The sequence below is a fragment of the Anoplopoma fimbria genome, chromosome 5, assembly GCF_027596085.1.
Source record: "Anoplopoma fimbria isolate UVic2021 breed Golden Eagle Sablefish chromosome 5, Afim_UVic_2022, whole genome shotgun sequence".
NCBI classification, from domain to species: Eukaryota; Metazoa; Chordata; class Actinopteri; order Perciformes; family Anoplopomatidae; genus Anoplopoma; species Anoplopoma fimbria.
The window spans coordinates 12,930,023-12,952,093 of NC_072453.1; the positions used below are offsets into that span (position 1 = coordinate 12,930,023).

Below are 22,071 nucleotides of genomic sequence, written 5' to 3' on the forward strand. Positions count from 1 at the left end.
TTTTCAGATTGAATGCAAGGTATTTTTTGACATTTTATCAAAACTTGAATCAGTTAAATTGCCTCTAGAGAGCTATGTTCAACGCCGGTTAAGGAAAACATCAAGAATACCAAAGGTGATACTGTGTGAAATATGAAAGTTTGAATTCTGTATATCAAATGTGTTTAGAACATATGTAGCTGGGCTAGCTGTATGGCCTGCAATGCAGAGGATTTTTTCATGATATTTTTTTTTTTTTATCTTAAGAGATGAACACAGGCTGCGAGGTCAAATGAACACGGTGGAATCGTTGTTGCAGCCTTGCAAAACAGGCAGTTTTCTTACGAGGTCTGCTAATCTAGTGCACTTTGAGCTAGGCTCAGTGAGAAAGAAGTAAAGGCCTCCTGAAATGATGTGTGATCTACATTTTGTCTGGCAGGTTCAGCTTTTTGAGTTTGTATTGATGCCCCTTTTTAACTCAAAGCTGGGCTGGGAGTAAAAACTTGGTTTTATCGCTGATCAAATAAACTTTTCAAGGCAAACTGAGCTTTAGTCTGTTTTTCTCTCCCAAATATTCATCCAATTCACCTAGGACTATATCACGCATTTACATCGGAAAACAGGGTAACTTATTTCTGCTTATTAATTTAACATGTTCAAGTGCTGTATTAGTAATACTTTATTTATAGACTTCTCTTTTACAAACTGACAACAAAGAAGAAACACTGTATTATTGAATAGATTGAAAACAAATTGCTGAAAAAAAAGTAATTTTTTCATATAAATTGTTGCAAACATTAGCATAAATTTGTGGAAAATGTTTATGGAAACAGAATTGCAGCAGAGTACGCCCACAATATTGACATGAATTAAGTTAATTAAATATTCCTGGGCAAACAGCACAGTAGTTACTGACCTTATGTAGTTCTGCTGTTCTTGCTTTTGATCCACATATTATCACACATATGATTCTAATAAATGTTGGCAGTGTAAATTAGGCACATCACATTATATGGTATTGCCTTTCTGAAAGAGGTACTTAAAAAAAATTCAAGAGTGGTTTAAACAACCTCTGCAAGAATACTAATACATATGTCAGTTAGAGGATAAATGTCTCCTTCTACCATGGCTTACTTAAGCAGTGTTTGGGCTGGCAGTAAGAGGTTTCATTCCTTATTATTATCTTTATTAACAGTTGCTGCAAGCAAACTTACAGTTCTATACCTACACTACTTAAGCAATCCATCATTCTTTAATTCGTGCCGTAATTTTCCTTTTCACAATTCATTTAAGTTGAACGTCACAATTCCTAAATTGATTGGAGGATTATCCAGTTCACCTGTTGTGAAGGCCTGTCCCCTTATTAAGAATTGAGAGCAGCTTGGTGCGTTTTCCCCTCTTGGCCAATCACAGTGTGACAACGCCTTTTCTCAAGGGCTTAAGACAGGTGGGGCATTGAATGCCGACGGCATTCTGATCCTTCTTTGACATACTGCATATCTCATTTTAGTAGATTGAGCCAGAAACTCTAATATGTAACCCTTTTGAGATAACTTTACTGTCTTTTATTTGCTGATTGAGGGTGTTTTTGAGCTTTCTGAAACCTAGCTTGTGCAAGCGTTTGTGCATGTTTTATTTTCTTTCTTGGTGAAACCCCCTTTATACACATTCCTCATTATCAAAGAGGCATTTGTTTGTTTTTGAAAATACATTTAATAAACTTCAAGAGGCATTTTCTCATTATTAAAGATTTTTAATTGTAAAGGTACTTGTTAGATTGTTTCTCCAATTAAGCATTTCTGTATTTTGTGGGTGGGAACTGGTTCTCAGGCCTGTCACCACAGTGAGATATACATGAGGTAAAACATGAAAACATATGAAGTAACGTGTCACAAATTTGACACTTTGGGCATGGAGTGAGAGATCTCATTTCTACAAAAGGAAAGTGTGTTGTTGATACAAGATAACATTACAGAGTCAGTGGCAGCATGTCTGAAATTCTCACATACATTATGGGCCAATGTATCCTTAAGAGAGTAAATGAGTAGCGATCCAATCAACAAATCTGCCGACGTTGGCGTAGACACCAGGCTTGTACTTCTTGCCGCAGCCGTCGCCCCAGCTCACAACACCAACAACATAGTGGGTCCCATTACGCTCACACACCAGAGGGCCACCAGAGTCACCCTGCAGGGACAGAGAGGAGGCATTATGAATGTTCTTTATTCTCACGAATACAGTTACAAGAATATATAGATGAATAAGAAATCAGATCTCACAGACCTGGCAGGAGTCAACGCCTCCTTTCATGTTGCCTGCACAGAACATGCTGTCGTCCAGAGAGTCTCCGTAAACATGGGGAGCTTTACATTTCTCCTGGGAGATCAGGAGGACACGAGCATCCAGCAGCTGGTTGGTACCGTACGTCTCTGAGACAAGACGGAGAGTTGCATCAAACAGACTGCGTGTTCAAATGCATTCAATGACACGTTTGTGCAAGTCTTAAGGGATATTGTTCGAGAAAGAAACTTCATTCATGTCAATATTGTGGGCGTACTCTGCTGCAATTTTATTTCCATAAACATTTTCCACAAATTTCTGTTAATGTTTGCAACAATTTATATGAAAATGTTACTTTTTTTTCAGCAATTTGTTTTCAATCTATTCAATAATACAGTGTTTCTTCTTTGTTGTCAGTTTGTAAAAGAGAAGTCCATAAATAAAGTATTACTAATACAGCACTTGAAAATGTTTAATTAATAAGCAGAAATAAGTTACCCTGTTTTCCGATGTAAATGCGTGATATAGTATAATGTAATGTAATGTAATGTAATATAGTCCTAGGTGAATTGGATGAATACCCATGAGCTGCCAAAGTTCAAAACATTTTCCATTTTATTGGTTTAATCTCATAGCTGGGCTGTTTTTTTTTTTGTGTTCAAATCAAATATACTTTATTTCCTTTAGACTTAATACCAACGACAAACTTGCAATGACAGTTTGCTATGACAGTGTGTTATGCAGTCTGTAATATATACGTAGCCGATTTAAATGATACTTACGTGTCTCGGTTACACCCCATCCTGAGATCACACACTCCGTCCCGTTGTTGAAGGCCTGGTTTGGCAGGCAGGCTGTCTTTACAAAGCGGGTCTCTTTGGCACAGTGCAGTCTGTCCATGACTCTCAGCTTTAGCATGGCTGCACAGGAGAAGCACAAAGCAATAATGCTGCATTACCAGTATACCAGTCTGTTTCATTTCCATTTTTAAGGGGACACAATCATTATTTACATTTATCTTTGCACCTTACCAACATCATTATAAAGGGCGAAGGGGCTCTCCCTGTAATTCTCATGCACGATGGCCTTCTCCACAGGAATGACCTGATCATATACTTCATCCTTCTCTATGTCCACTCCTCCCAGCACCACCTGCATTTCCACTTTGCTTTTACTGGACAAACCAAAAAAGAGTTAATTAAAGGTCAGGTGTGTGTCCATGTACTGAATAAATTCACATTTGAAACTGCTTCGATACATCACATCAATACTGGAGCTTACATGCAGTGTGCAGCAGTCAGTACCCAGCAGGACTCGAGGAGGATGCCTCCACAGATGTGGCCGAAGGGCTCTGAGGAGCCTTTGGATCTGGTCTGTAGGGAAACCTGCCAAGGATGAGCCCCAGGAAGAGACTTCTTCCCTCCGATGATCTTGGACGAGCGGCCGGGCTGAGGCCTCCCGCACTGGGAGAACTGGGCAGCAGTGACATCCGGCTTGGCTGGTGTCAGATCCGTTTCATGGATGGTCGGTGGGGTGGCTGGTGCTGGAACGGATGAAAATGTTAATTAGATATGTGGAGGCCAGGATCTTTCAGTGCGTGTGTGTGTGTGTGTGTGTGTGTGTGTGTGTGTGTGTGTGTGTGTGTGTGTGTGTGTGTGTGTGTGTGTGTGTGTGTGTGTGTGTGTGTGTGTGTGTGTGTGTGTGTGTGTTTTTTACCTCCAGAACATTTTCTAACTTTACAATAGTTCCACTTCAGTTGGCGTTTATTGTTAATGAAGCACCAGGGCTGTTCATCCCCATCAGGGTTCCTTGAATACAGAGATTTTAAAATAAGTATTGAAAAGCTCAAGAGCACTACATTTATAATAAAAAATAGATAAAGTTACAACCTTGTAACCCAAAAGTTTTGATCAGTTATGCATTTAAACAGCCTATTTCTCACTCTCACTCTCACTGTAAATAATTTATAAAGACTTTGATAAACTTAATAAACCAGTTACTGACTCTTTAAAAGCTCATCACTAAGCACAAAGTTTTAAGCACATAAACAGTAGGTGCCTCACATGCACTGTATCCACATATACAGACAAACATGGTGAGGTCAACAAGTAAGTACATTTGCAATATTTACACAAGACAACTCCTCACCTGCAGAAATTGTGTGGTCCAATTCCATCGAAGCCTGCATACTCTTTGTAGGGATCTCCCCCTTTCTGCCGAATGAAATAGGAATTCCAGTCCAGACACTCTTCCCCTTCAACTGTTTCACTCACCATGCCGCGGTAAAACTCTCCGTCCTCTTGGTAACAGTCGTTAGGTCCTTTAAATCATAATTTTTTTTTTTATCTAGGTGATGCATGGGTTTTGTGTTTTTTCTATTTAGGACAAAGAGAGAATTGTATTCACCAACTTCGCAGAACTTTCCACTATATCCATCTGGACAAAGACATTGGAAGGGAGAGCGTTTGGGACCCTTCATGCAAGAGCCTCCATTCTGACAGGGACTTGGCCTGCAGGGAGAAGCTGTGAACACAGACAAGAACATCCGATTATGATGTCCAGTGCAAAGGTATCAATGTAATAGGACTTTATGAATGTAATATAATGAGAAAACAAAATCAATAACATGATGTTCTATATTCCATAATGAAATTCTGTAAAAACAGACCTTTGTTGCAGTTGGGTGGTCTGTATGGAGGCTTGCACTTGCACTCGTGAAATGGTGCAGCAGATGTGACAACACAGCTTCCATGGCCACATTTCACGTTCTTGCAAACATCTTTCACTGAAAAACACACGGTGCATTTATTTTATTTTGTTTATATTCATGAGTACATGCAGACCTGCCATCACTGCATGATTTCTTTGTCTGCTCTCATTTGGGTTAGAGTCTGCATTGTGCATTTCTTACTTTATATGATGCTTGCCTTACTCCTCTAAGCTTTTTGTCCTATTAAGCTGCTTCATGTTTTTCTTTCTACTTTTTTTTATTTAAGATGCTGTGTGTTGTATTGTTTTAACACTGATTTAACATCTGGCCAGCAGTTGAAAATAAGCCTTTTGGCTACAACATTGGCACGCTTGTTGTTACTGCCACTAGGGGGCATCAAAATCATATATTTTTTCAATCTTTGACAAAGTAACTTTAATTTGAAAGTTGGAATAAAATGCATGGAGAAAAAAAAATTGTGACATCATTATGCTCCAGGCATGATGATGTTTTACTTTAAATCTCAGAATTCATTAGGTAAGCCTTTAAGTGGTAAACATAGAATATTTTTATTAAGGCTCTCATAAACCTCTCATATATCTCAGTCATACCTGTCTGACACTTCTTTCCTGTGTACCGGTCAGGGCACAAACATCTGAAGCTCCCATCGGCAGTGTGGTCACAGCTGCCTCCGTTCAAACATGGGTTTGGATCACACTCATCTAAATGAAGACAGAAACACATCAAATGCTTGCTCATGTAAATACCTCAGCTGTTGCCTCACCAGTTACCACAGAGAGCAGAGTGCAATTGATTATGTCTGTATATGTGGATGTCTCGATCAATACATTGTAAAACAGAATCATCTAAGTAAAACTACTGCATGCGTTCAGCATATACAGGCAATCAAACCAGATGTAATTTACCTGTGAGATCCATGAGTTCATATAACCAGTCATCTAGAGTCAAATCAATATCTTCTGCAGGGTCGTCGGTGGTGTAATCGTAATAATACTCAAAATCTGTGAGGAAGACAGAGGCATTTAGGCATTCCAATCATGAAAGACTGAGTCAAGTTTTGGTTTACTGCGAAGTAAAATTGAATGTGCTTTTACCACCAGAGTCATCTGTTTCTGTGAAAACCTGTAAAAAAACATTTTTAGTTTTGCATCTATTCCAAAATATTAATTAAAACTGAGATTCCATGTTTCAGACATACTGAATTCATCCTATGCTATATTCATACTTACGGAAAAGTCCTGTCCGAGCGCATTGAGTGCGCACAGTTGTAAAAGGAATGCTATGAAGCAGACACTGTTGATGTAGACCCTGTCCATGATGGGACCAGTGAACGTCTATGGTATGCTTTTGGCACTGACGGTCCTAAATAATCCCTCACAAACACGGAAACTCCACCCACCAATTAATCATTAGTAGGCTACATTGATTTAACAAGAGTTGTATAAGTTCCAATACTCGTTATTTGCCCGTAGACCTTTTATTTTGCTGATAACATCACAAATAAAAGCAGTGAAGAACAAGAATACAAAGTGACAAGAGGCTGATGCTAGACTGCAACAAAGTTCTCCTTCATATTCTCTGTAAATAATTCATAATCATCAGGTATGATTTTGTTTTTGAGTGTTTTTTCAATATGTAGGAAGTGAATTGCTTTGCTACAGCGAGCAGTTGACATTTTAGCACAATATCTGGTCTACAATTTACAATTTTTCTGAACTGCTTAATGTTTTACAATATGTAAAATACCATAACTCAGTATTGCACTGTATCATCTTTTACAAATGCCAATAATGCTGTATCATACTGCATCACTATTAAAATGTGTAAGTAATGCTACTTTAATTAAAAGACCATACTGGTGTTTTAATTATAGTAGTTAATAGCTTACCTTCTTAAAGAGAATGTTAGAGTTTTTAGATAGTTTAAATGTATTTTTGCTAACTTCCAAGCAACCACTCTTTGTTTAATGTTAACACAACAATGCATTAACATGAGCTTGCACAGATATGCAATGTATCACATTTACATGTTTTCTCTGTAAAATGTGCATTATAATTACATGGTAAAACAGCTGAATGTGTAGATTGATTTTAAAAGTCTATCTTTGTCACCTGATGGCAGCTTACATCATTCTGTTATCTGTCATTAATGAACCTAAAACTGGACGCGGGACTGACACTGATCTTTCTCAACAGTGGAAAAACAAACAAAAACATTCAGTCAGACTTTGTGATTTTTTTCAGTTGAGATGGTTTTTATTCAGTGATCACTTTACAGTGGGTGCAATAGCATATTCTCAATAAACAACAATATATGTCATGTACATAGGGATAATGTGGAGAAGTCAAGAGTTCAGATCAGACCACAATCTCTCTCCCTGTTTGTTGCCCTCCTCTTACAGGTAACCTGGGTCATCACCTGTTTGCACAGTGTCAACTCAGTTAAAAAGTGGAGTGCTAGTAAACCATTTATCAAATGCCATTCAACTTTAGCCTTACATTTAATTCATATAGTCCTTATTCATTTCATACAACACTCCAAATTCTTCTTGATGGCTGCCCAGACACTTCAAAACTTGCAACCACTGGATAATCATCGTAAGTGCCTTAAACCTTGATTGTTGAACTGTATGGTATATATTCATCATTCTAGTTGTGTAATGAACCACATGCAGAAAAAAGTCCTTAACACACTGTTAAGCTCAATCTGTCTACATACCACTTGGTGTTTGTTTAGAAGAACCAGTCTGAACCCAAAACGTGCACATTTCTATTGCAATCTCCCAATGCGCTAACCTTTAAGAATGTTCTCTTCAACATACAATTCACTCTCTTTAGCAACAGAAAATATGGCAAACAATCTGGTGCAATTCACAGGTTTTTCCCTGTAAACAAGAGGGAGTAGGGTGCAATTTCCAGTAAGAAAAAATAATATAAAAGGTCTATAAATATAGGCATATAATGCTAACTATCAGGAGCAGAGTCAGCAGCAATAGTCAGTCCTTCTTACTATCAAACGCCATGACAACAGATCAAACATAAGTCACAGACGCTTGTTTGTCTCTTTGCTCTGTCTGCTCGCAGAGTGAGACCTCTTCAAGTCCAAGTAAAGTCTCATGATTAAACCTTGTTCATGTGTATTCTGATTTGCGGATGTAGTTGGAAGGAACGTAGCCTCGCCGGCCTCCTGCCTCCCCGAGCCACCATTCACTGTTGCCGTTCATGTCCTTGAACTCCAGTATCCGCAGCTGCTGATTGGCCGAGATGCTCAGTTCATTGGCACAACGGGCATCAAAGGAGTAGAGAGCGTAGTAAATCTAAGAACAAATGAATAAAAACAATGTCATCGTTAGTTTCTGTTTCATCTTTTTACATTTTCGCACATCACGTTTATTAAATTGTCTGCCCATGTTTTGGTATGATAAAGGTTTGAATAAATCATAGCAGTCACACAAAACCTCACCTGATGACTATCTAATTCACTCTCATCTTCTGGTTCTGGTTCTGGTTCTGGTTCTGGTTCTGGCTCCGGCTCGATGTACTCAACTTTTTTCTTCTGGCCATTATTATCTCCATTTCTCCACTGGTATGAACTGTGTGTTTTGTCTGTGTGTCCATAGCGCTGTGAGCGATTGTTTCTGAGAGAAGAATAAGAGTCTGTCTCCGAGAGGTCTGGCATCTCCTTGCGGCCGCTCAAACTTGCACAACTCGCATCGTACGTGTCTCTGTGATTGGCTGAATGCCGGTTGGGAGGCTCGGTGTCTCTGTGAGCGGAGGATGTGTGGTGCGTTTGGTCTGAGTATTCCTTGCGGTTTGAAGGATTTCTGGGGGAGGAGTTTATGGAGTTGCTCTGACTGGCAGGGTCGAGGTTGGTCGCATCCCTGTGGTGACTCCTGCGAGATGAGGCAGAGTCCAGCGAAGGGTGTGGCGATGATTGAGTTTGGGGCTGCGATGTTGAAAAGCTGACGGTGGCCGTGTCCTGGTTAAAGGTCAGTGTGCTGTTGCTGTTTTGGCGGGAGAAAACAGGCGAGGAGCCGCCGTATCCTGACTCATTAGACGATTGGCTCTCGATGGAGACGTCTGATTGGCTCCTGCGTGGGTTGTAGGGTTTGAGGAAGGAGCTGTACACAAATCCCTTGCCGACTGCAAAACAGAGAGAAGAAAAGAGGGAAGAGAAGATATGGAAATAGATTTTATTGATGTGTCGCACATCAAAATATGTGTTTGTATGGCTTAAAATTGTTTTCAAATAAGGGCTTGCAGTACAAATGGCCTACCTCCATTATCAATTAGCCAGCGGTTGTTGCTACCCATGGGGTCCTGCTGCTTGATTACACCCACAAGGTCTCCCTCTAGTATAGACACGTCCAGATCCTGCGCTGCATTGAAGTTTCTCTCTGCCTGGAAAAGTTTCTCAGGACCATAGCGCAACAGAAGTCCTGCACGGTGCTCATCTGTCTGCATGATGTGGTTGGGCTGAAAGCGACAAGAACAAGACTTGAGGTTAGATCATGATCACCATGTGCATTATTCATTAAAATACGGTATGGCACCAATGGAATGAGAGCTCCACTCACAGGTGCATGCAGCTTTTTAGAGGTCTGCTTCTCAAGAGTCTTCTTCTCAAAGGTCTTTTTTGTGGAGGTGGCTGGAGGAAGGTTCTCCGGGCAGAAGCTAAAGCTCTGCAGAAGTTGGAGAACTCGACCGTACTCCTCCTGAAACTTGGAAATCAGGTTGCCCTCTGTGCCAGCTTTTGTTGAAAACTGGAGACAAAGGAGTTATTAAAAAAAAGTTTTCTAATCAGTTCCATATATTCATGAGAAAATGTCCCACTTCCTCTAAAATCCTCATAAACAAAGTTACTCACAGCCTGTAGGAGGGGCCTCAGCTCTCCCAATGTCGTTTTCATGAAGTCCTTCTGGGATTGAGCGAAAGCCCTCACACAGCCAGTAAACAGATCCTCTGCTGCACCGTGGAACTTGGGGAGCTCGTCCAGAAGTTGGGCGTTGAGCGCCTCATAGTTGTTGCGCGCCGCCTGCAGCTCGTCCTGTACGCGGCGGTCCTTGAGGCGGTCAGCGCGCTCCTTGCAGTTGTCGTAGTCCAGCAGCTTGTCGAAGCGCTTCTGGATGAGTTTGTGCGGCCCGGCGAACATGAGGAGGAGCTGGGTGAGCGGGTTGATGACTAAGGCCTCTGTGCGCTCCTTCTGCTCAGGGAATGGGGAGGAGGGTTGACAGATAATGTGATGTGATCAGAGGTTATTCACAATGCACTTTAACAGCAACTAATTGAGACTAAACAGAGGAAGAAGACTTACAAATTGTGTGAACTGTTTGTCGCTGATGCAGCGGTGAGCTCTCTGGAAGCGCTCGGGGTCGAGGACACTTCGCTCGGTGTAGATGTCACAGAAGCTGATGGCTGCCAAGACCTTTACAGACGCTGATTCCTAGATAGATGCATTTTATTAAAATCCATGTTGTTAAAAAAATACAAGTAGTCCAAGACAAAATATAATATATACACTTTGTGAAATATATGTTGAATGTACTGATAATGTTAAATGCAATGTTTTTTAACATTTTAAATCTTTCTGTCATGCATTTTTTTCTATTCTTTACAGTGCTATTCTCATGAACACAAGTCTCATAATCCTTATATAATACTGAGACATATCAGTATAAATTAAGAATTATAAAAATGTGTATTTTTACAGACACTGGACATATGGCCCATGACAAATACAGTTCTGCACAGGTGTCCTTTAACATGATCATTATGATGGAATTAAATCAAGAACTTAATTAGATGTAGATTTTGCATGAATTAAAATGCCATGAATCAGGCATAGTATGTATTTCTAAGTTTATTTACTTCTGATATGGTCTAAATAACAAAGACACTCAGTTGAGTTGTTCATGTGATAGTGGTAAATTGCTCCTACCCTTATATGTTGCAGGTAGAGAGAAATGTCCCTGATAAAAGACTTGATTAGTCTCTCCTGCAGCCTGAACCTCTTCTCAGCCTCATCAAACGCTTCATCTTTAATCTGTGAAAACGACAGAAGACAAAGACAGACAGAGATCAGAACCAGCACGTTTTCATGCACAACCTTCACATCACCACTAGGGTTAGAAAAATGAACAGTCGTGTACCTGTGGTGAAATTCCTGTGAGGTGTTTGAGGTGGCTGCTGACACGGTTGGACTTTTTGATAATGGAGTGCATGCTCAGCTTGGAGATCTTGTCGATGAACGTGTCCTCGTCGACTTTCCTGTACTTCACCACTGGGGGCAGCAGAGGGAAGACAGTTCAGACTCTGTGCTGGATAAATACTTTGCCAAATACAGAAAAAAAAGAGCAGGCTTTAAGGGATTTTTACCAAGGTCCTTCCTGCGCTTGTACTCGTTGATGTTTACGTTGATCTCTTTGATGGCCAGCAGAGCTTCAGTCAGCAGGGGCCGGTCGTGGTGGCTCTCCGGTGTGGCCCCCAGCAGCTCCATCAGCAGCAGCGGGTAACGCATCACCCGCTGCACCGGCTTGATTAAGAAAGAGCCGAGGTTGATGTAATTTGTTTTCCCCCTGGAGAAGTGACAGAGACAGCAGATAGTGTTTGGTTGGAGGGGGAAAATTTGAATATGTGAAGAGTGAGAGACCCTCTCGTACAGTCGGCATCCCAGCCACTATCACAGTCTATTGATTTATGTTCCCATGTTAATGTAACACATTTCTCTATATCATGTGGATTGCATGATCCAATGATATGTAACCATCATCACATATTCATATATTCTGATGATGATCAATACAGTTTTTGGGAGACATAAAAGAACAGGGAAGGCACCATATGGAAAAAAATATTGATTTGCTTAGCTTTAATGCGATCTAGAGGACAAATTACAAATTTAGCAACCAATTCAATTGCATGACGTGATCACTTTCTTCTAAAGTAGAAATCTGCAAAAGGTAATTTCTTGCTACTGACATAATAAGGATAACAAATTGGTGTTGGATTTCTGGCATCTTATTAACCAATTTAAGATGAGCCCATTTCCACTTCTAAACAATAAAACATGTCAAAACACACATTTTTCTTTTTCTTTATGGTGTAAGAGCTGGATTTTTGGTGACTAAACTTTCTCTATAATCCATAAAGAGAACGTTTAGATCTTATTGTTAAAACATTCTCATAGAAAAGAGAGAAAAGATCAGTTAATGTAAATTGCTGTTGCTGTTTTAATCCAGAAGATGGCATTAGATGTTTCCAAGAATCATAAATTACTTTGCATATCCACAGAAGAGGATGCATATTTCTCTTCACAAAAAGAGTATGAAGAATTAACATGCACGTGCAAACACAAACAATAAAATATGAGTTCATCTCAGTCAAGAAGAATTGAAATGGCAGCATAGATGTTTTTTAGAGTTTCCCACACACACACACACACACACACACACACACACACACACACACACACACAGAGGTAATTTCCAGAGGGGTTAGTGAGCAAACGGCATGCGAATTCTCATGCAGGAAATCATGAAGACACTCGTTGTGGAGACTTACCACTCGCGATATATGGCCCTGTTGAAGGGAAGATTGGAGAGAGATAGAAAGATACAAAAACAGGATTTATGAACCTATGAAATGATGATAATTTCATGAAGGTGTTAAATTCTCCAGTATGAATAAGTAGTTGATAATGCAGAAACTAAATCCACAAAACTGACTTGAACTTTGCAAGGTCAATAAAATAGTCAAGCCAGCTGCACCCATGGTTGTCATGGTTTTTGTTTTGTCAATGTTCTCTTACAGCTGGACAGAAGCCCAGTGTGGCAGTAAAACCTGGCAGTTTCTAGTGGGTGGCAGAACAAATACACCTTTTAAGAGCTCAATAGGCTGCAACATACACACACTTTAAAAAAGCGAGCAACATTATGGTAAACTTACAAGAAAAATACAAGAAACTGTATTTCAAAAGAAATGAAATACAACTTCATGCAAACAAAAGATTGACAACACAGCTGTACATTGTCCTGTTCTTGTTGTCTAATAAGAATCTTTTTTTGGAACCAGCACACTTTTTTTCTACAGCTTCCGCTCTAACATAACCTGTGTTTATCTTCAAACACTGATTAATGACTTGAATTTACAACAGTGTAAACCTGAATGTTTGAGTCACTGATGGTGAAACCAGACAGGTGAAACCAGGTAGGGCACATTTTCAGGGGACTTTACTGAGGAGCAGTCAGACTCCTTCAACTAATAGGATTCATGTTGCATGCAGACAGCAGGAGTGGAGTAAAGGTATCTTTACAGAAAAATGTTTCAGATTGAAAAGTTATTTTCTGTTTAAAGATTTACTGGAAGTACCCTTCTCTATCGTAACTTGCCCATGAATCATAGTTCAAAGTCTGCTAAAGAAACCGCATCATAAATTAATTCCATGCCACTATCGGCTAACAGGAAACCTTACTGTAGCCTTGAACTCCATAACAACGTGACTTTCAAAACATATACCGTAAAAACAGGAAATCTGAATGCCTTAAATGTCCACAGACTCCAGTACAAAGTTATTATTTTACGGTAAAAACATATTTAAAGTTACGTTGTGAAAAGGGTTTCATATAAAACATATCAAGTATAGGATTATATTAAGTAACAATACAGCTGCCATTACTTTTTTTACTCACTGAACTCTTTAAACAATAAACAATGAACAGCCTTTTATGGTTAATGTTTTACTTCAACTGTATATTTGTATTAGTGGCCACTCTTGCTTTCATGTTCCCATGCTTTTACACACACAAACATGCAAATCTTTGGTGCAAAAGTTGCAAAAGTTTTTTTTAAATTGAAACACACAGGTCCAAGCTGAAATCTAAAACTAGTGAGTGGCCCCTTTTTGAGGCATATTTTCCTGCTTTCAGTGACTCACCTCAGTCTCTCCAGACACTCCAACACGTGACGCTGGATGTTTTCGTCCTTCTCATAACTCTCGAGCAGAGAGATGGCATCATCATGGTTCTGGCAGTAGATCTTGTAAACCTCTTCCAGCTCAGCTTTGAAGTCCAGAAATATTTTTCCTAAGAGCAGAAGGTAAAGAAACGTAAGGTCATGTGTTAATTTAAAAAGGGAAACAGGAGCGGACGAAGAATGAGCATATGTTTTACTTGTATAAGAAATTACACCCAAGCATACAAAAAAGGTGAATAAGTTTATAGTTTGTAATACTTTTTTTTTCAACTTCCTCAAACAATTAAAAAAATGCCCAAAGTCTTATTCAACCAATACAATTTGATCAGGTGACAGTTTATGGTTAAAACATGAATAAAGTACAAAGCACAGCATGCAGGAAGAAGTAGCCACTTAAAAAGAATTACGTCACAGGAAATGCATCTCTTAAAAACTGGCTTCTTACCAATAGAGTCTGTGTCTTGCAGTGTTTCAAACAGGCGTTGTGACAAGTCAATCACTGAGGCGATGTTGCCAAAGAGCCCATCAAAGTCCACATTCTTCACCTTTAAGGAAATGCAGATAGAAAGTTTTAAAACTATGACAAAAGTTCTTTCTGTGCTTATGATTGTTTTTCTTTTGGTGGCATCCTGTTTCTGTTTTGTTTCAATCGCCCTTAACCCAGGTTTGAGAATCCTGTTCATACTAGCTGGAGTACTCAAAAAGAAACCATGATTCTGTGGTATGTAAACATCTTATACAGGTTTCTGATCATACTCTGCCATGATAACAGGTGACTCCTCAACTCATGTACAACAAAAAAGTAAGATGACAATGAAATGATGATCTACATGCTGAAGTAAAAGTGAAAGTCTGACATTGGTAATGTAGACAAGAATCTTTTACGCTTTCATCTTCCATTACTGAAGATTAGATGAAAAAGGTGCAGTGAATACAGCAAAGGGCAGTCAGACACCAAACAGAGAAATGTGTATTATGTATACAGAGAGGCAAATAACCGGGTTTCTCTTGAGTATGCTCCATGTTAACATCATATCCAAAATATGGTGAAAACGTATCTGTTTCCTTACATTTTCAGATGTTTTCGCTTTGCCCTTGTTGTCTCTATAAAACTCAAAACTGTTTCTCTTGGAGCTGAATAATATTTCACAAGCACCTCATATCAACATAACCCCATAAATCCAAACATATGAAAAATAAACGTGTTAAAATAAATGTTCTGTAGTGAAACTGAGACCATCCCGTGTCATTTTTTAGCCCTTATTGAAACAAACCCATATTTTACAGTGTTTCAGACTGTATTTCCAGCCATGCTCTTAACACACTCCACCTCGACTACGTCTACATCTTTTTACCTGCTTCTTCTGCAGTGGCTCGATGATCTCCTCGACACACATCTGCAGGTCTTTGATGTAGTCCTTCTCAGTCTGCAGCAGCTCTTCGATCACCTTTGACCTCTTCTCCAGCATCCTCAGCTCGGGATCCTCGGTGCCTGTGCCGGCGGCCGGGGTCGAGTCCGAGGTGGGGGTTGAGTCTAGAGGTTTGGGTTGTGATGACACGAGCGTCATCTCTGGAGAGACAGGAAACGAGACAGATTTAGCTCCATCTAAACTGACGGCAAAATGGTTTTCAATCTTAATCTTCTCTTTTATCATTGTAATATTATTTATAAGCAGTATTTAGGATCCATCTATGGCAAATCTAATAATTTCTTCATAGTATCCATGAAGTTGACTCAAACACAAAGCTTGTTGTAACAAAAAACAAAAAGGGGATATTCTAAAGATGACAAAGCATAAAAAAAGGAAACAGAAAAAAACGTTCCCAGCCCATGTCTCCATTCATTGTTTCCAAACATACTCTTGCCCGCCCACCCACCCGGCCCTCCCTTAACTCTTCCTCTTGTCTGACTTTTGATCAATGTCTCTGCTCTCACTCCCAGAGGGCTGATCTCTGGGGTTGCCTGGGACTGGAGGGAGAGCCTGGTTCATGCACCACTGCTCATTATGAATGGAGCCAAAACTGGAGTGGACTCAGGCTCTTTGTGTGTGGCACAAAGGCCTGTGACAGCAACTACAGACGTCCAGGCTCTCAGGGACCGAGCAGACATTAAAGAAGAGGCAGTTAGAGGGGGACTGAGGGAAGAGAGATAACAGTACTGGAGAGTGATGATACATGTTGGATATGTTTCTAAAGAAAATCCTCACGTCTGAGATCTGTATCTTTGATCACTTAGTTAGACATTAAGCTCTTACGTTAAAAGGAGATGTCTGGTGATATTCTATATTTTTCTTATTGTCAACAAATCCCCCCAAAAAAGAAAAATTAATCGTTTGTGTATCCAAAGTCTGAGCTTATTCCTTTGTGCCATCAACCTCCAATGTCATCCAAAAACTCGTCAAATCAAATAACACTGTTGGACTTGTTGGCATGTTCCTTTATAACCATGAACACGGTCACTTTGGTTTATTCAAAATCAATCCTACAAACACCACAACGCTGCTCGCCAGAGCACCAAATCTGCAGCTGAATTATTTTTACAAAATGTACTCCTGTTTAAGTAACGTTGGCTAAAACCTGCAGTTTTAGGATACAACTAACACTTTTTAAATTCTGATAGTATACATTGATAAACCATTTTATAAGATTTACAACTTCAGTAGGAAGAAATGGCTAAGGTGGCCATAAAGAATCATGAGATGGACTAACACAATGTTAATATCTCTTCATGGATTTGTTGACAAAATATAGATTATTGGCAGCCTTATCTTGTAAGTGTTAGAAACACAAGTGCTACAAGTTAGATTAATATATTTTGATTGGATCAATGTGATAAATAACCATATATGAATCTGGAGGGAAAACACTGCTGTAGTTCTGTAACATCTTAGTAGCAGAAGATGCTGCATTGTGTGGACAGAGGAGGGTGATGTCACCCTTCCTCCTTTGACAGATGCCTTCAGGAGCTAATGAAGTTAACTCTGCTTACCCTCATTACCCCATGCACTTGAAAATACTTGCATGCCACACACACACACACACACACACACACACACACACACACACACACACACACACACACACACACACACACACACACACACACACACACACACACACACACACACTGTTGCAATGTCACAGTTTTGTTTGAATCACATAGAAGCAGTTATTTGAAATGTTCTATCCAAACTGTGACCACTTCTAACGGGAATATCGAGTTAAGATCAAACATAAGACCTTGCAAAACTTAATTGCAAAGCTTTTAACATTTTGATGCAAACAAAGATTTACATTTTATGACCAGACCGTGTGTCTGATCCTCGGGCCACCTGCCTTTTGTCTCCCTCCCACCCTGACCTCATCTCTCTTTCTTCACGTGACTTGGCTAAAGCTCGACTCAAATGAGCTTTTATGACCGCTTCCACCACTTCTCCCTGCAGCATCCGTCACTGCTGCTCTGCCAACTTCCAACACTCCAGCATTTCCCCACTTGTGGGAAATATGCTCGCTAATAGGTTTTAAAAGTCATACAGCAGCAACACAACACAAAGAGAGGCTGAAAACAAAAGACCCAGAATTTAATTGGAATCAATCGGCTCATTCCCACGTTTGATCCTCCACACACACACACATACACACACACAACTACATTATATGCTCCACTTCACATGGTTAAATACACAGCTATTTCCATCATAACCAACCTGCTAAACAGCATGACCAGAATTTGTCCCACTTCTATAAAATTCCACTTTTCTTTGTTCAATGAAGTATTGTAAAGAGGGTACAAGCAGCTTGTTTGAAACACACACACACACACACACACACACACACACACACACACACACACACACACACACACACACACACACACACACACACACACACACACACACACACACACACACACACACACAAAGAGGCTTAAAGTACAATACATCTCATTCATTTAATATCTGTTGTAACTGCTATTCATTAGTTAGTGATTGAGAATTTATTCAAAAATATATTTATCTGACTACTGATTTTGAAAGATATACATTACATGAATTAGCCAATCATGCAATCACAGGTGCCCCTAAAATGAGGTGTAACATAAAACTGTCTGGATTAGCTGGAACTGGATCTGCCCGTGTCACTCAGTCTGCAGTAACGGGAAACACCCGCATAACAATCACTTATAATGAAGCATGAGCGTCTAATGAATCACACACCTGTGACTGGATGCCAACAATCTGAGAGACGAATCAGTCTGTGCAAACAACAACCTGCTGCTGAAAACCGCACTATGGTGTCGAGCCAGCAAATTAATTTCATAAAGTGAAAAAACATTGTGAAGGTGTAAGTTTTAAGACGAAAAAACGGGCAGCTCCCAAACCGGACAACTTTTTGTTAGTGACCTGTCAATAACAAAGTAGCCACCTCCTTAAGCAAACCCTGCTTTATGGTCTATTTAACTCTAAATAGGATCATAATTTACTAAAAGAACATCATGTTGTATTTAAGAAGACTTGAAACTAGCGATTGTGACCAAAAAGTTTAGTTTACAATGTTTACTGAGGTAATAAATCAAGTAAGTAATCATTTTTTACATAGATTTCTATACTATCAGACTTTGTTTTAATCATCTTCATTGGCTTCACTTTTCAGAGCCAGGAAGTTGCCGATTATAGTATGTTATTTGATTTAATAATCTGTTCTTTCATTACTGTAAAGCTGCGGTCTGAATGTAATCACCTGTTGACTGCTTATACAATATCTGCAATAGGACAACCAATAGTGTGCCTACTGTGTCTGATTAGAAGACAACTGCTAAGTAATGTATTGCATTTTTGGTCCACATAAAAACAGTATATGTTTAAACTCTACATGGGTAATGAAACTGTTTAATTATATCTGAGTGTGTATGATTTGCTGGATCATTATGTGCTGTACATAATACAATAAGCCTTGGATGTATACAGTATATTTAGACACACACACCCTGACACATAATGAATGAGCGACATGGAGGAATCTGTATGATCGACTTTATGGGAAGCAAACATCCAGACAAGGAACAAATGGGGATGATGACAGGGGCTGCATAGAAAGCTGGCAGCACAGGGGTTAATGCATTCAAGCGCTGACCTGGTTTCACATCATAGAGGGTTTGGAATAGTAAAACAAAGACACTGCCTGTGTTCTGTCTTGTCATATAGTGGGTTATGGGTTATTCAGGGGATGAGAACTGACTATTAAATCCATTAACGCTGTCGATGAGGCTGTTTCTCTAAATATCTCTCTTTCTTACACTATCAAAGACGCATTTGAACACAAACTCAGAGATTGTGTGTCCCAGCTTTAAGACACCGTTTGGTGGAACAGATGGAAATAATATTTTATAGTAGAGCAGAGTGTGTTTCCAAATAGCAGGTTCATCTGAATATCTTTGCTATCACTACCCATTCATGTTGAACACTAAGCTTATATTTAAAAATAGTCTGGGAGAGTCACAACAGGGAGTGTGCTTAATGGTACTATAAATCAGTGCAACACACCTCCTATCTTCAGACACCGAGTATGACTGCAGTCCTGGTCACAACTGACACATCAGCGCAGGTCAACAAGAATTTGACAAAAGACAATGGTGGATATCAGCTGGCACAGACAAAGAGCTGCTCAGTCAGTATGCATGGCTTAAGGTTGACCAAAGATTAGTAAGACTGTGACTGGAGTGTTTGCTGTCACATACTGGATGTAGATTTATGGTTAATATGCATTGTCTAATTTATATGATATTCTTGGTTTTTCTTTTTCTTTTGTTTGTTTTGCAAGTTTGACCAAAACCAAAGATCTAAAAGGGCACTTTTACCACTTTTTCCAGCTTCGCCCACTAAAATGCATGTGATGATGTACATAGTATTCATTTGAATTTTAACTTGTTATCAAATTTAGAAAAATATTTTAAGTGCTACAATGTCTAACGGGCATTGGTTGACTTTTTGGATAGTTGGGGGAAAAAATGGTATGTTAAAGATTACAAAATTAATTTTACCATGCCATATCCATGCATTTCTACTGAATATCAAAATTAAAAATCCCCCCTTAAATCTCAGCTGTTAAAACACAGAAGAAAAAATGTATTTAGAGCAAGAATATTCCTTGTAATGTTCGGTCCCTTCAGGACACTACAATTCGCTGCCCCGTACACTGACAAAAAGCGAGCAAGAGGGAGAAAAGAGAAGACCTTGAGGCTTCACCCACCTGCTGCTTGAAACTTTCTTCAAACCACTTCGAAAACAAGCACACACACCCCCACACACACATAGTGTTTCAAACAACGCCACCCATTCTACGATAGTCCATTGTCAATCTGAAGTCCAGCTCCTGAGCCTTGTGGAGGACTGCGCGTCCCGCTGCAGAAACTCCATTCCAGACCTCCAATTACCATGAGAATGGATGGGAACCCACCATCATTAAACACACACACACACATGCACAAACACACACACAGCCACCAGGAAGGACGACCACTCTGGCAGAGAAGAAAACCTGGAGCTGGACCATCGCTGCTTGTTGCTTAGAATGAGATGAGAAAATAGGAGTCCTTCTTCAACATGCTGCATCCCGACCAGACTACATACTAATGGTTACAGTATACAGTTTTAGCAGGTTTCATGTGCAAACTGTCTGCTTTGAGTACATAGTATATAGTACATACTCAAACTCTGCTTGGAACCAGTACGTAGGGTAGAATTGGGACAATGTACCAGTTGTTATAGCCTCTATTGTAGCCTCTATTGTATTCTCTGTCATCAGAAACATCTTTGCTGTGGTTGACTTTATATTTTGACTGCACATGTTGATTGTCTGTCCTTCACATGTTTACGCCCCAAGTTGGGTGTCTCATTACTGAGCTTAATTAATCTATTTGTTAAAAGGCATCTAATTGAATGTTATATTAATCTGATTTTATCAGATTAAGAATGATGCCTCGTTTATGTGGTCATGCTTCCTTCAGATTTTAATTCTGCTTTTCTGATAGACGGCTTCATTTCACATTTAGCTCCTGTAACATTTGTTAGGGTTTTACTGAGTCCCACGGATTAAGTCCAGTTCTTTGATTAATCTGTTTTATGTTTCACAGTTTACCGCCAGCTGACTGGGCTCCTACTCTGACAACCTCAATTCTATCAATATTACAATGTTCAGATTAAACATCGTCCCCTCAATCCTCCTAAATTATCGTGCACTGAAGGATATTTCTAACTCTTTAATATAATAACTAAACTAAATCATTCAAGTAAACTTCTTTAAAGAAAAAGTTTCTCTCTAGAACAACTGTGACTTTGTTTCGCAACTGAAGCAAATCCAGTTTTCAAACAAAAGGTGTGGTCTCCTCTAATAGCCGTGTAAAGTCAAAAGTTTGGGCCTGTACAGAGCGCTCTAAGGTCAGACACAATCAGTGCTGTGTGCGTGCGGTCTGCTCCAAAGTTCACAGCAGAATGCACAGTCGCCATGGCAATACGAATAGCGGGGGCCCTCCTCATATCAAGCCAAGTTTTGGAGAGCAGGGAGTGGCTTTGTTGAAATGATCACATGGGAAACTCTGCGTGAGTGTGCTCAGTTGGGACATGAGAATAAGTTGATACACGCTCCTAAGACTCTTGAAAAACAACAACACTTTTTTACCAAACAGCCTGCAAGCCATGACATGTAATAATACATGATGTATTAAAAATAATAAATGATGCTGGTAACTGGCATAAGAAAAATATGTCAGCACAGGCAGAGTAAATATTAGCTAGACTCTTAAAGGTCATCAAACTGTTTCACAGGTGTACTTTCTGTTTTAGAGAAAGAGGCAGGACTTCTTTATTATCCCTGCAGAAACAAAATCTTAGATTTTGAGTATATTTTTTAATAAGCCAATTGAGTGAGCACACTTGTATTAAGCTATATCGCCGCACATTTGTCCAGATTGTAGCCATCTGGTAGAAGGTCACTTAAAACTGAAAAAAGGGGAGTTTACTCAGTGACATACCGTCCTGTTTATCTGTTTTTAGAGTCAAATGTCAAGAGGTCACATTCCTGCTCCTTGCAGAATCTCTCAGCAACCTTAATGAA

At 39.6% G+C, this 22,071-nt stretch overlaps 2 protein-coding genes across 4 annotated transcripts in view; both read right to left on the bottom strand.

Annotated features, from left to right (window-relative positions):
* Positions 1–1,717: 1,717 nt before the first annotated feature.
* On the bottom strand, positions 1,718–6,336 carry habp2 (hyaluronan binding protein 2). The gene is made up of 13 exons (XM_054598653.1): positions 6,220–6,336; positions 6,085–6,112; positions 5,896–5,991; positions 5,581–5,691; positions 4,928–5,044; positions 4,666–4,782; positions 4,408–4,579; positions 3,976–4,067; positions 3,541–3,802; positions 3,291–3,433; positions 3,042–3,179; positions 2,263–2,408; positions 1,718–2,166 (listed from the first exon to the last, which is right to left on the bottom strand). Exons 1-13 carry the CDS (start codon positions 6,304–6,306, stop codon positions 2,008–2,010), a joined length of 1,668 nt encoding a protein of 555 aa, XP_054454628.1. The 5' UTR covers positions 6,307–6,336; the 3' UTR covers positions 1,718–2,007.
* Positions 6,337–7,243: 907 nt separating this feature from the next.
* The window catches only part of dnmbp (dynamin binding protein), a 46,458-nt gene continuing 31,630 nt past the window's right edge, over positions 7,244–22,071 (bottom strand). For 2 of the 3 annotated variants that reach the window (XM_054598617.1, XM_054598619.1), the window contains 13 exons: positions 15,315–15,529; positions 14,405–14,504; positions 13,922–14,069; positions 12,550–12,567; positions 11,365–11,564; positions 11,139–11,269; positions 10,928–11,032; positions 10,304–10,432; positions 9,857–10,192; positions 9,567–9,752; positions 9,267–9,465; positions 8,453–9,132; positions 7,244–8,306 (listed from right to left, as the gene is read on the bottom strand). In XM_054598617.1, coding sequence (XP_054454592.1) covers positions 8,121–8,306; positions 8,453–9,132; positions 9,267–9,465; positions 9,567–9,752; positions 9,857–10,192; positions 10,304–10,432; positions 10,928–11,032; positions 11,139–11,269; positions 11,365–11,564; positions 12,550–12,567; positions 13,922–14,069; positions 14,405–14,504; positions 15,315–15,529 — 2,633 coding nt within the window. In that variant the 3' untranslated portion in view covers positions 7,244–8,120. The remainder of the gene's footprint in view (positions 8,307–8,452; positions 9,133–9,266; positions 9,466–9,566; positions 9,753–9,856; positions 10,193–10,303; positions 10,433–10,927; positions 11,033–11,138; positions 11,270–11,364; positions 11,565–12,549; positions 12,568–13,921; positions 14,070–14,404; positions 14,505–15,314; positions 15,530–22,071) is intronic. The other variant, XM_054598618.1, reaches the window with a different exon arrangement.

Coding starts and splice junctions, on each gene's coding strand:
- habp2 (XM_054598653.1), bottom strand. CDS start 6,306: ATGGACAGGGTCTACATCAACAGTGTCTGCTTCATAGCATTCCTTTTA. Junction 5,692..5,895: donor TGAACTCATGGATCTCACAG/GTAAATTACATC, acceptor GTCTTCATTTAG/ATGAGTGTGATCCAAACCCA. Junction 3,180..3,290: donor CGCCCTTTATAATGATGTTG/GTAAGGTGCAAA, acceptor TCTCCTGTGCAG/CCATGCTAAAGCTGAGAGTC.